Raw genomic sequence first — 14,555 nt, 5'->3', positions numbered from 1 at the left:
TTTCTTTTTTTTTTTTTTTTTTGGATGTGTGTATTTATTGCTATAAATTGACCTCTGAGCGCTGCTTTAGCTGTGTCCCAAAGGTTCTGGTAGGAAGTGTTTTCATTCTCATTGGAGTGTATGAATTTCTTTATTCCATGTCTAATTTCTTCTATAACCCAGTAGTTTTTGAGCAAGGTTTTGTTCAGTTTCCATATGTTTCATTTCTTTTCCCTGCTTTTTCTGTTATTGATTTCTACTTTTATGGCTTTATGGTCAGAGAAGATGTTTTGTAACATTTTTATGTTTTGGATTCTGTTAAGGCTTGCTTTATGACCTAATATGTGGTTTATTCTAGAGAGTGTTCCATGTGTATTTGAAAAGAAAGTATACTTGGCTGCTGTTGGGTGGACTGTTCTGTATATGTCTGTGCGGTCAGGTTGGTTGATTGTGGCATTTAGATCTTCCGTGGCTTTACTGAGCTTCTTTCTAGGTGTTTTGTCCTTCACCGAAAGTGGTGTGTTGGAGTCTCCTGCTGTTATTGTGGCACTGTCTATTTCACTTTTCAAGGTTTTTAGAGTTTGTTTTATGTCTCTTGAAGCCCTGTCATTGGGTGGGTAAATATTTATTGTTTATATCTTCCTGGTATATTGATGCTTTAATCATTATATAGTGTCCTTCCTTATCCTTTGTGGTGGATTTAACTTTAAAGTCTATTTTGTCAGAAATTAATATTGCCACTCCTGCTCTTTTTTGATTGTTGTTTGCTTATTTTTTCCATCCTTTTAGTTTTAGTTTGTGTCTTTAAGTCTAAGATGTGTCTCTTGTAGGCAGCATATAGACAGATCGTGTTGTTTTTATCAGTCTGAGACTCTCTGTCTCTTCATTGGTGCATTTAGTCCATTTATATTCAGTGTAATTATGGCTAGGTATGAGTTTAGTGCTATCATTTTCATGTCTTTTTGTGTGTGCTGTTGGCAGTTTCTTTTTTCCACTTAATTTTTTGTGCTGAGTAGTTTTTCTTTATATATTGTCTTTTTTTCTTTTTTATTGTTGATTTTGTTTTTGCTGAGCCTTTATGTTTTTCTTGCATTTTATTTTGATGTGTAGGATTGTTAGTCTCCTTTTGGTTACCTTAATGATTACCCCTATTTTTCTAAGTTTAAACCAAACTTTTATTTCTTATATGGTGTTGACTTCCTCTTCATTTGAAAGATCTGTGACTATGTTTTCAGTCCTTTATCTATTTAATGGTTTCATCTTTTATATAATGACATCTCTGTTTCCCTGTTTTGAGCATTTTTTATCTTGATTTATTTTTGTGATTTCCCTTTCTGGGTTGATATCTGGTTGCTCTGTCCTGTGTTCTAGTCTTGGGCTCTTATCTGATATTTTTGATTTTCTAATGAGATGAATCCCTTTAGGATTTCTTGTAGTTTTGGTTTGGTTTTTACAAATTCCCCAAATTTCTGTCTATCTGGAAATGTCCTAATTTCACCTTCATATTTGAGAGACAGTTTTGCTTGAAATATGATTCTTAGTTGGAAATTTTTTTCCTTCAAGGCTTTATATATGTCATCCCATTGCCTTCTTGCCTGCATGGTTTCTGCTGAGTAGTCTAAGTTTATTCTTATTGACTCTACTTTGTAGGTGATTTTTTGTTTATCCCTAGCAGCTCTTAAAATTCTCTTTATTTTTGGTTTTGGCAAGTTTGATTAGTATGTCTTGGTGACTTTCTTTTGGGATCTACCTTCTGTAGGGTTCGATGAGCACCTTGGATAGATATCTTCTCGTTTTTCATAATATTAGGGAAGTTTTCTGGCAACAAATATTCAACAATTCTCTCTGTATTTTCTCTTGTCCCTCCCTGTTTTGGTACTCCAATCACTCATATGTTATTTTTCTTGATAGAGCTCTACATGATTCTTAGGGTTTCTTCATTTTTTTTTAATTCTTTTATGTGATTTTTCCTCAAATGAGCTGTTTTATCGTCAATCTCATTAATTCTGATGTCCATATCCTCAATTCTGCTCCTGTGTCTTTCTATTGAGTTGTCTAATTTTGAAATTTTATTGTTAAACTTCTGAATTTCTATTTGATGCCTCTCTTTGGATTCTTGCATCCTATTAAATTTTCATTATGCTCTTGAAGGTTTTCTTGATTTCCTCCACTGCTTTATCTCTATGTTCGTTGGCTTGTTCTGTGTTTTCCTGATCTCCTTCCCAATCTCTTGAAGAATTCTGTATATTAATCTTTTGTATTCTACATCTGGTAATTCCAGGAATATATCTTCTTCTGGAAGATTCCTTGATTCTTTCTTTTGGATAGTCTGCTTCTTTATGTGATTTGATATTGACTGTTGTCTCCAAGCCATCTATAAGTTATTGTATTATTTTATGTTTGCTTACTGTGTCCTAGCTTCTTGTTTTTTTTGTTTTGATATGGCCAAATAGTCTGCTTGAGTGAGCTAGCTTTATCATTGGTGCCTTTGAGGTTCTAACACTCTGTCAGCAGATGGCTAGAGCTGTTATGAGGTATATGAGCCTAGGAGTCCGTTCACTTTTCTTGTATGGATTCAGCTCAGGTGTCTAGGTAGTCGGTCACCTAGTGTGTGATGCAGGCTTTCACCTACAGTCTTAGAGGAGCAGCGGTGATTGGTGTAGGCACAGGTATCTAGCCACAAAGTGGGGTCATGCTCTGAGCAAGGTATAGGGCTGGTAAGCGCCCCTTGAGTGTCTGTGAGGAAAGTGCATCCTTGTTCCCTACAGCACACAGGTGGGTGGGCTCTGCAGCCAGACCATGAGCACCCAATTCTTTTGGCTGTAAGAACTGGGAGGCAACCATTATCCTTGGACCCCTGTTTCAAGTGGCTAGGTGGTGTGGTTGAAGCCACCAGTCCTCAGACCCCTGATGTGTCCTCTGTCATTGCTTAATAGACAGAGTGGTGTCAAACATCAAAAATCTGCTTCTCCTCCACACAGTTGAAACAGCTGAAGTCAGACCTCAGGCACATACACCATGCACTGTGCCAAGGAGGGCCTAAGCTATTGAAATGGGCCCACACAAGTTCATGCAGGGGTGAAAGGCATTCAATGTCTGTGGACCTCTTGTGCCTGTGCCCAGACAAAGGAGCTGCTTCTGCCCTGAACTCGCAGCTTAGCAAAGTCGGCTGATTATTTTTTCCCCGTTTGTTAATTTGTTCCTTCTCCAAGGCTGGGAGAATGGCTCAGGATGCACAGCAGAACCTATCTCAGGCCCAGGGAAAGCAACGGCCACTGAAGCCTGCTCAGAGGGCTGGAGCAGAAGGAGGAGCGATCAGATAAATGGGAGAGAGTTCTTTCAAAAGGGGTGCTTTTTGGCTCACATGGTAAATTAGATGAAAGTACTTATCTTTTGCCAAGAGCTCTGTTCTGCGCTGATTCCAGAGGCATGAGTAGACTCTGTGGTGCTCATCTTCACCCCCTGTGGAAAACATATCCCAAATGCTACTGCCAGCCATGCCGCGGTCACACCAGGAGATCAGGCCTGCAGGGCACCAGTTCCTGCCAAGTCAGGTCTGTCAATCCCTCTCTGCTTCCAAACCATCTCTCCCTCTCCCTTCTGCTGAGTCTGATTTCTTAACTTTGTCTTTGATGTTCAGGGCTCTCAACTTGTCATATATACAATTAATTCACTTGTTTTTTAGAGTCTTTGTTGTGAGATTATGATATGCCTTGGTGATTTTCTTTTGGAGTCTATCCTATATGGGGCTTGTTGAGCTTCTTGGATGGTCAGGTTTTCATCATTCATGATATTAGGGAAGTTTTCTGTCAGCAAGTCTTCAATGATCCTGTCTGTGTTTTCCATTTTCTCCCCCTGTTCTGGAACTCCAATCACTCACAAATTTTTGCTTTTGATTGTATCCCACATAATTCTCAGGGTTTCTTCATTCTTCTTTCTGATTTTTCCTCAGAGTTGTACCCAAGAATTTGTCTGTGATTTCACTAATCCTGTCTTACATTGTTTCAAACCTGCTTCTCAGATCTTCTGTGACACTGACCATTTCTGAAATCTTGTTATCTTTTGTATTTTTAATTGTCATTTTTGTATGATTTCTAGTTGAGAATTTATTTTTGACATTTTGTTCCTGTATTATTTTCCTGAATTCTTCCATTTTTTGACTGTATTTTTCATGAATTTATCTGCATTTTCCATGAATTTGTCTATTTTTACTCATTTTTGTCTGCTTTTTGCTTCAATTCTTGGATAGTTCTGAATATTAGACATTTGAATTCCCTATTTGTTTATCAGGTAGTTCTAGTGCCTTTTCTTCTACTGGTAAGTCATCTGGTGTTTTATTTTGGACACCTATTGGAACCATCCTGTCTTTTTTTATTTATGTTTCGATATTGTCTGCTGTCTTTAGGACATTCAGTAGTTTTTTTGTTTGTTTTTTGTTTATTGATTGTATATTTGTTTCATCCTGCTTTTTTGTTTTATTTGGTTACGTCTGAGCAGGCAGGCTGTGTGTTTTGTTGTTTGCTCATCTGTGGGAATGATATTTTCACCTCATTGCCCAATGGCAGGGCCAGTCACTCAGCTACGGGGAGGAGTTGGGATGGGTTGTTTGGATGGGTAGGTCGGGGGTCAGTGCTGGGCAGGTTCTAGTAGGCCATGCCTGTGCTGCTCGGAAGTGTGATGTTCAGCACACGGTGCAGGGAGGCAGGAGAGAAATGGGAGGTTGCGATGCATGAAGCTGAGATGGGTATGGGAAAGAAGTGAGAGAGGAGAGAGAAACAGGGGCCCAAAAAAAAAAAAAGTGCTGAGGGAGGTTGCCATTGGAGTGGAGAGACAAGAAACCAAGAAATGAAGAAAACAAAAAGAAAAAGAGAAATGAATGAATGAATAAATAAATAATTTAAAAACGAAATGCTCCCAGGGTTCCCACTGGCAATCAGTGAAGTGGCTCCCAGGCCTTGAGGCACAGCACATCTAGGAGAGGTGGAGGTGGCACACAGTACCAGGTATTTAGGAGACAGGAAAAGAAGGAAAGCAGAGAGATGAGAAACTGAGAAATGAAGAAAAACAAAAAGGAAAAACGGGAAGATAAAAAAAAAAAAAAAAGACCCGCAGTGATCCCACTGGCGCGGCTGCACAGACTGGGAAAGTGGGTCCCAAACCACATAGCATAGCCTGGGTAAAAGGGGCAGAGATGGCACGCAGTGCCAGATATTCAGGGGACAGGGAAAAAGAATAAGTAGAGAGAGACAAGAAACAGAAATGAAGAAAGACACAAAGGAAAAAAAAGAAAGAAAATCCCCCAGGGATCCCTCCAGGGGGGCTGTGCAGCCTGAGGAAGTGGCTCACAAGCTGCACAGTACAGCCTGGCTAGAAGGGGCAGAGATGGCACACAGCACCAGGTATTCAGGAGACAGGAAAAGAAGGTAAGTAGAGAGAGACAAGAAACTGAGAAATGAAGAAAGATAAAACAGAAAAAGGAAAAAAAAATTCCTCCAGGGGTCCCACCAACGTCGTTGTGCAGACCTGGGTAGTGGCTCCCAAGCCACACAGTACAGCCCAGCAAGAAGGGGCTCCCAAGCTGAGAAAAAAAGAAAACAAGCAAACAAAACGAAACAAAAAAGTTCCTGGGGATCCCACCAGTGTGGCAGCATGGACTGGGGAAGCAGTTCCCCAGCTGAGCAGTGCTTCACAGCCTGTCAAGAAGCAGCAAAGATGGCACAGAGCCAGGTGTTTGAGAGAAAGGAGGGGGAGGAGGTGAGATGCAGGGAAAAAACCAAAAGAAGCCAAAAAAAAGGCAATATAAGCAAGGCTGAAATGACACTGAAGGAGCTGGCCAGTGTGGGCGGAGCGAATCTGTGCAGCATAGAGCCGGCTCCTCCTGGACCGCAGTCACTAGGCCCTCAGTCACTGGGCCTGCTGGGAAGCGGTGGAGGCCAAGCAGGGGGAAGAAGGGTGGGGGTGGAAAAGCATATATCACTGGTTACTGGGTGCTCTGTCTCCTGCTGGGAGCTCCAGGAAGCTGCTTTCCTGTACTCCCCGCCTGCTGATAACTGACAGGAGTCCAATATGGCGAATCAGTGCTGTGTTTGCTGATATCGGACCTCCGCTCATACTTCTCCTTGCTCTCCGTTCTCTGTCAGTTTCTTATTGCATATGGTGCTTGATTGAGTTCTTTATCTCTTCATTTGACACTTAAGGTTCCAGGATTGATGTTTGTCTCTTTTACTTAGTCTTTAGGGTCTTTGCTGTGGAGGGATGGTGTGGTATTTCTGTCTATAGCATCTTGGCTTTGCCTAGATAGTTTTTTTAAAGAGAAAAATTCTTAAGGCAGACATTCTTTACTAATTAAGCTAAACATAGTTTGGTTTAAAGCAGACTACAGGGGCTATTTTTGGTTTAAGATTTAAAGATTATCTCAGAGTAATAGTTTCAGGGGTTCATCCAGCCTCCATGGCTCTAGAAAGTCTGGATCTCATGAGAATTTGAAATTCTCTTTAGAATTTTCCTCTTCTTGATCAGGATTCTTCTATAGATGTTTTTCCGTTCAATATAAGAAAACAATCAACCTGAATTACAATCTGAGATAGGGACTTTTATCTGTTTCATTCACTGTACTTCACTAGCACCTAGAACAGTGAGTGTGTGTAATAAACGTTTGTTGAAAACATAATGTGTAGAAGTCTGACCTTTGATCATATTTAAAAAAATTGAAATCCTGAAAATGTGAAAAGGAGATACAGTCATAGTATAATCAAATGTTTGATGTGAAGAATCCTTAGAGATTATCTCATTCAACCCCTCATTTAGAAATGTGGAAACTAGAGCCCAGAGAACTGAAATAACCTATCCAGAGACAAACAGTTAGACTGAAAACTCAGCTGCCCAAATCCAAGTCCAGGCCTCTATCCACTCAGTCAGACTTTCCAGTCAACTCTGAAAACACTGTTTAGCGTTCATCCTGTGAAGGAGCAGCAGGATTTGCCCTCTGGTAAGATTTTTCTGGGTCTTGGGGAGGTACCATGAAGATCTATTTTTTTAATTTTGTGTCATGTGTGAACCACTGGGAGCTTTCCCAGTTCACATCCTCTCATAGTGCCTCAGGGATGGAAGCCTTGCAATGGTTACATATTCATGTTCCTTCGAGAAGCTCTGTACTTCCGCCTCAGCCTTACATCACACTAAGGGATGTTAATTTCTTCTCGAGATTTCTATTTGGGCATAAGCCTCACCCTGTTTCCTGGTAGTAACTTATTAACAAGAGCCAAAATTTGAGCTACCCTCACCTCGATTTTCAGGTCAGAATGGCTTGTGGCCACACCCTTGCTTAGTAATGGTAATTTTTCATTCTTTCTCACTTTTTGAGAAACTAATATATATGTATATATTCAATTCAATTCTGACTCATAACGACCTTATAGGATAGAGTAGAACTGCTCCATGGTGTTTTCAAAGAGTAGCTGGTGGATTCAAACTGCCAACATTTGGTTACCAGCTGAGCTCTGAACCACTGTGCCACCAGGGCTTTATATATATATATATATATAAAACTATTCAGAGCAATATAAACAGGAAACATAGGCCAACCAATTCCTAGAGAACTATGCTTGACTAGTCAAATGTTTATAGCAATTTTAATTACTTTTCTCCTAGAAATTGAGCAATTATGTTGTTAGTCGCCTGTTTTATTAAGGTTTGAAAAATGTGGGATTAGTTAGGAGTTTTATTAAGGTTTAAAAACATCTCCTGGGTTGTATGATAGGCCTCTGGTGAGGGAGCTCTGATGTGTATGGTGTTTGTGTGAAAACTGAGTTTCTACCAGGACACTGTGACTTGTGAGATCTCACGAAGCACAATTAGTGGTTAAAGGGAGCAGTCAAGTCTTCAGTTTTCTTTTTTAGGCTAAGTGCCACTCCCTGTCAATACTCACCTTGTAACAAGATTCAGGTTTTTTTCTTAGGAAATATTTTTGAAGGTTTTCAGTTTCAAGAGATACATAACTTTGAAGGAACTGGGATGTAGAAGAAATGCCATTTTGTAATTTCACACTGGCACCTCAAGTCTAATGGTGGCCCTGCATTTATGTATAACTTCGTGTATATGCTAGCTAAATATTTATACTATGTAGGTAGGATATACATATAAATTATAACAGTGTAAATAGCATACACATATACATTATATAAATATCTTATTCACAGTGTTCTGTACGACCCTTTCTCATGTATCAAAACATCTTGGAAATTGCTCTATATCCAAATATTTTGATCTGCAATTTTTTTTAATGGCCAGAGTATTCTATTGTGTGAAAACTACTCAATTTGATAAACATTTAGGTTGATTTTAGTCATTTGCTACTGCAATAATGGTGCAGTCAATAGTTCTGTATTTACTTCTTTATGTACTTATGAAAGAGCCCTGGTTGCACAATGGTTAAGTGCTCGGCTGTTAACCTAAAGGTCAGCAGTTCAAACCCACCAGTGGTTCCATGGGAGAAAAGAACTGGAGATCTTCCATAAAGATTACACCCTACGAAACCGTAAGGGGCCGTTCTACTCTGTCCAATAGGGTTGCTATAAGTCAGACACTGTAGCCTGTGTGATATTGTGTCAGAGTCTTGTTCCTGTGTACAACCAAATACAAAGTTTTGTTCTAAACACCTGGACAGGGTCCTGCTCTCAAGAGCTCCTCCCACCCATCATTACTGCCAACCCTTCAGGGCAGTGTCCAGGCCTCTATATCCTTACAACGCCCTCCTCACACTTCTCCACACTGTATTTCTCTCACAAAATCACAGTGGTTGCTTATCTTACATGTTTTCCCCACGAGCAAACAATTTGACAGCAGGAACTGGTCCTGTTCAACTTTCAGTATTTTAAGCATGTAATATAGGAAATAATAGATGGTCAATAAATTTTGATGAATGGTAAATGGGCAGTTAAGTCTTTGTCTATCTTCTTGACATAATATTTCTGTTTACCTAGGTTGGATGTACATTTTTAACAATCATGGACTTCAGAATACTTCTCTGGAAAATTGCACAGCATCTGAATAGCAAGGAGCTGGCCTCACTCAAGTTCCTGAGCCTGGACTACATCCCCAAAAGCAAGCAGGAAGGCATCAGGGATGTATTAACATTCTTTGGTGAACTGAAAAAAAATGGAATGTTGAGGGAGAATAACCAGTTCTTCCTGAAGGAGCTGCTTTTCCGAATTCAAAGACTGGATCTGCTGATTGATTACCTGAGGGTCAGCAGAGAGGAAATGGAGAGGGACCTTCAGACACCAGGCAGGGCCCAGATTTCTGCCTACAGGTGAGTAGTACCTCCACAGTGTTGGGGCTTGGAGAAGTGTGTTAAGTAGACACAGTTTGGTGTTTATTACGTGAACTAGTTGTCTGTGTGAGGTCACAGGCTCTGGAAAGATGTCCCATTGGGTCCAGAAAAAAGGCTTAAAGACATAGAAGCAATAAACACTGAGAAGATTATATAATCTGGAATACAAACATTACTGAACTGGGAAAGAAAAACTTATTTTCAACATGTTTTATAATCTACTTACATGCAAATATGCTAATAGTTTCGAGGATTTTTGATTCTCATTCTTTCTTTGTCTCCCCCTCCCTTTCTCTCCTTATGTAAATATATACATAGATACAGGTATAGATGATATAAATATAGGTATAAATATAGATGTATACACATATACTTTATTGAGTTTTTAATGTGTGTTCATCTATGTTGGTGACTAGGCCTTACTTTTGTCATGACATGTGCTTGGTTTGTTTATTGGATAACATCATTCCACAGCCTAAAAAAACACTCCCACCTGCTTGCAGAGACCTAAGACATTTTTAAAAGCTCCTCTATATTTTATGCACATGCTTTCTATTGAAGTAAAATTTACATATAATAAAATTCACAAAACTTAAATGTTTAGTTCATGAGCTTTGATAATTGTATACACTGTATAATTGTACCCAAAATAAGATACAGAACATTTTAATCACCCCAGAAAGTTCTCTCATATTACTTTCTAGTCAACCCCACCCTTACCCCAAGAGGCAAGCACTTTCTGATTTATATACAATCAATTAATTGTATTATGCTAGATAGAATAGTTAGTTAGATAAATTATTACAGGCTGTCCACAGGCTACAACTGAGATCCATTCCTGAGTGTGTCTTTAAGAATTTGTAGGTAAATCAGAACAGGTACGTATTTACTTAGCCTTACTAAAAAAAAAAAAAAAAATTTTTTTTTTTTAGTGCAAGAAAAGGCTCAAAGCCTGTCTTAGTTATCTAGTGCTGCCATAACAGAAATACCACAAGTGGATGGCTTTAACGAAGAGAAATTTATTTCCTCATAGTCTGGTAGTTTACAAGTCCAAATTCAGTGTGTTGGCTCCAGGAGAAGGCTTTCTGTCTCTGTCGGCTCTGGAGGAAGGTCCTTGTCCTCAATCTTCCACTGGTCGAGGAGCTTCTCAGGTGCAGGGACCCCATGTCCAAAGGATGTGCTCTGCTTCTGGTGCTACTTACTTGGTGGTATGAGGTCCCCCAACTCCCCCCGACATGCTTCTCTTTACTTTTATCTCTTGTGAGATAAAAGTGGTGCAGGCCACATCCCTGGAAAACTCCCTTTACACTGGATCAGGGAGGTGACCTGAGTAAGGGTGGTGTTACAACCCCACCCTAATCCTCTCAACATAAAATTACAATCACAAAATGGAGGTCAACCACAGAATACTGGAAATCATGACCTAACCAAGTTGATACACACATTTTGGGGGGGACATAATTCAATCCATGACAAAGCCTTTTCAATGATTTAAAAGCTGTATGTGCAGGAGGTGAAGGTGATTGTAATGAAGAATTTGTTGTGAGTGGTTCAGTTGTTTCAAAGTGAGGGCAAATTTACATAACATTGAAGGACAAGTACAAGTTGTCCTTAAGTTGTACGTTTGTAACCTGGGGACTGCCTTCTATGGATATTAACATATGTATATTAATAGTATATATTATTTTGTTTCTGGCTGATTTCTCTCAGAATAATGTCTGTGAGATTCATCCATGTTTTTATGTGAATCAATAACTTACTGTTTCATGATATGTCTTTTCCAACTTTTTATTTTCAGCATGACACAGTTGTTTTTTTGTAAGCATCATAGATTTGGGTCTTATATTTTTACCAAATCAGATAATCTCTGCCTTTTATGTAAAATGTTTAGTCTATTTTCATTTAAACTAATTATTGATATGGTTGTTGTTTAATTACGCCATCTTTGTATTTGTTTGCGATTTATTGAATCTGTCCATTGTTTCCTTGTTTCTTTTCTCTGGCTTTCTGTTGTGTTAATCCAGTGTTTTTTGTATTTCATTGTATTTACTCTAATCAGTTTCTTAGCTATAATGCTTCGTGTTACATTTAGTGGTTGTTCAAGAGATTATAATATGCATTTTCAACTTATCACTAAAATCTTTAAGTAGTATTCTTCTCGAACAATATAAAAACACTACCAGAGTGTAATTCAATTTCCTTCCACTCTTTGTGTTCTTGTTACGTATTTTACTTCCACATGTGTTATATATCCCAGAAGAATTTCTTATTTTTTGTGTTTTAAACAGATAAGAATCTTTTAAAGAAATTTAGATAGATAGATAACAAATATAAAAAAAATTTTGTTTATCTTCATTTTTTTCTTTTTTTTTTTTTGGTGCTCTTTTTCCTTCCCACAGATCCAGAATATCATCTGGTATAATTTCTCTTTAGCATTTCCTTTAGCGATTCTTGTAGTGCAAGTTGGCCGAAGACAAATTTTCTCAGTTTTCGTCTGTCTGAAAATGTCTTTTTTTATGTTTATTTTTTAAGAATATTTGCGCAGAATACAGAATTCTATGTTGACTTATTTTCTTTCAGCACTTTATAGATGTCATTCCATTGTTTTCTGGGTCCCATTGTTTCTGGTGAGAAGTCTGCCATAATTTTTATTGTGTTTCCCTATATGCACTGAGTCATTTTTCTCTGACTACTTGTAAGATATTATTTTTCACTTTAATTTTTAGCATTTTTATCAGGAAATGTCTAGCTGTGCTTTTCTTTGTATTTGTCCTGTTTGGGATTTGCTAAGCAATACTAAGTTCATAGATCTATTCTTCTTCTGTATTGTGTCCATTGTTAATCCATTGAATTAAATTCTTCATTTCTGATTTTGTATTTTCTATTTCTAGCATTAAAATTTTCAAAATTCTTTCTATTCTCTGCTATAGTTTCCCCAATATTCAACACATTTTCTTCCTTTAATATAAAAAAACCAAAACCAAACCCAGTGACATTGAGTCGATTCCGACTCAGAGCAATCTTATAGGGCAGATTAGGACTGCCCTGTAGAGTTTCCAAGGAGCACCTGGCAGATTCAAACTGCTGACTTTTTGGTTAGCAGCCATAGCACTTAACCACTACACCACCAGCGTTTCCTCCTTTAATATACTATCATAAATAATGTAAAAATCTTTCCTGCTAATTCCAACATCTGAACCATCTGTGAAATTGCTTCTATGGGCATTTTTCTGTTGTTTGTGGGTCACATTTTCCTACTTCTTTGCCTGTCTCTATATTACTTTATTTCATTACAATCATCATCCATAAGGGAACAATGGAGATTGAAAGAAGCAATATTTACCTAAGAAATTACAAGCCTCTTTTGTATCAGGCCACTAAAATGTGGGCTAAGTCCATTTAATACATAGTTGAGCTGGGTATGTGCTTTGTTACAGCTTTAGTTAATTTCAGTTTTCTCCTAGCTTCAAATGTATTTAGGGTACATTCAGGACTTTCCCTTCAGCTGGGCTTGGAATCTGAATGCTGTCAAGACTTTGGAGATTTCTTTGTACTTTACAGCCTGACCACCAACTTTCCAAGCCATGGGAGCTCTCTCTGTGCTTTATACCCAAGCCACAAGCTTTTTGAGGCCCCAGGAAAATTTATTTATTTTCTAGTCCCAGACCCAGCTCTCCGTGCCTTACAAGACATTATTCATCCTTGATGCCCTTCCTCCAGGTTCCAGTGTGCCACTGTAGTACACTTGTTGTTGTTCTTAGGTGCCGTTGAGTCAGTTCTGACTCATAGCGACCCTACACACAACGGAACAAAACATTGCCCGGTCATGAGCCATCCTTACAATCGTTGTTATGCTTGAGCTCATTGTTGCAGCCACTGTGTCAATCCACCTTGTTGAGGTCTTCCTCTTTTCCACTGACCCTGTACTCTGCCAAGCATAATGTCCTTCTCCAGGGACTGATCCCTCCTGACAACATGTCCGAAGTATGTAAGATGCAGTCTCACCATCTTTGCTTCTAAGGAGCATTCTGGTTGTACTTCTTCCAAGAAAGATCTGTTTGTTCTTTTGGCAGTCTGTGGTATATTCAATATTCTTCGCCAACACCACAATTCAAAGGCATCACTTCTTCTTCTGTCTTCCTTACTCATTGTCCAGCTTTCACATGCATACGATGCAATTGAAAATACCATGGCTTGTGTCAGGCACACCTTAGTCTTCAAGGTGATATCTTTGCTCTTCAACACTTTAAAGAGGCCCTGTGTGGCAGATTTACCCAATGCAATGTGTCTTTTGATTTCTTGACTGCTGCTTCCATGGCTGTTGATTGTGGATCGAAGTAAAATGAAATCCTTGACAATTTCAATCTTTCCTCTGTTTATCATGATGTTGCTTGTTGCTCCAGTTGTGAGGATTTTTGTTTTCTTTATGTTGAGGTGCAATCCATACTGAAGGCTGTGGTCTTTGATCTTCATTAGTAATTGCTTCAAGTCCTCTTCACTTTCAGCAAGCAAGGTTGTGTCATCTGCATAACGCAGGTTGTTAATGAGTCTCCCTCCAATGCTGATGCCCCATTCTTCTTCATATAGCCCAGCTTCTCGGATTATTTGCTCAGCATACAGATTGAATAGGTATGGTGAAAGAATACAACCCTGACGCACATCTTTCCTGACTTTAAACCAATCAATATCCCCTTGTTCTGTCCGAACAACTGCCCCTTGACCTATGTAACAGTTCCTCATGAGCACAATTAAATGTTGTGGAATTCCCATTCTTCTCAATGTTATCCATAATTCGTTATGATCCACACAGTTGAATGCCTTTGCGTAGTCAATAAAACACAGATAAACATCCTTCTGGTAGTCTCTGCTTTCAGCCAGGATCCATCTGACATCAGCAATGATATCCGTGGTTCCACGTCCTCTTCTGAAACCGGCCTGAGTTTCTGGCAGTTCCCTGTCCATACGCTGCTGTAGCCATTTTTGAACGATCTCCAGCAAAATTTTGCTTGTGTGTGATATTAATGATATTGTTCTACAATTTCCACATTCAGTTGGATCACCTTTCTTGGGAATAGGCATAAATATGGATCTCTTTCAGTCCACTGGCCAGGAAGCTGTCTTCCAGATTTCTTGGCATAGACGAGTGAGCACCTCCAGCACTGCATCTGTTTGTTGAAACATCTCAATTGATATTCCATCAATTCCTGGAGCCTTGTTTTTTGCCAATGCCTTCAGAGCAGCTTGG

At 39.0% G+C, this 14,555-nt stretch overlaps 1 protein-coding gene across 7 annotated transcripts in view; it reads left to right on the top strand.

Moving 5' to 3' along the window:
- LOC100663010 (caspase-8-like) overlaps positions 1-14,555 on the top strand; it is a 92,196-nt gene that overhangs the window by 31,855 nt on the left and 45,786 nt on the right. For all 7 annotated transcript variants that reach the window (XM_023542385.2, XM_023542383.2, XM_023542379.2 and 4 more), the window contains one exon: positions 8,961-9,289. In XM_023542385.2, coding sequence (XP_023398153.2) covers positions 8,985-9,289 — 305 coding nt within the window. In that variant the 5' untranslated portion in view covers positions 8,961-8,984. The remainder of the gene's footprint in view (positions 1-8,960; positions 9,290-14,555) is intronic.

The sequence above is a fragment of the Loxodonta africana genome, chromosome 6 (assembly GCF_030014295.1).
Source record: "Loxodonta africana isolate mLoxAfr1 chromosome 6, mLoxAfr1.hap2, whole genome shotgun sequence".
In the NCBI taxonomy this organism is placed as follows: domain Eukaryota; kingdom Metazoa; phylum Chordata; class Mammalia; order Proboscidea; family Elephantidae; genus Loxodonta; species Loxodonta africana.
This window is presented reverse-complemented; position numbering and strand designations above follow the sequence as displayed.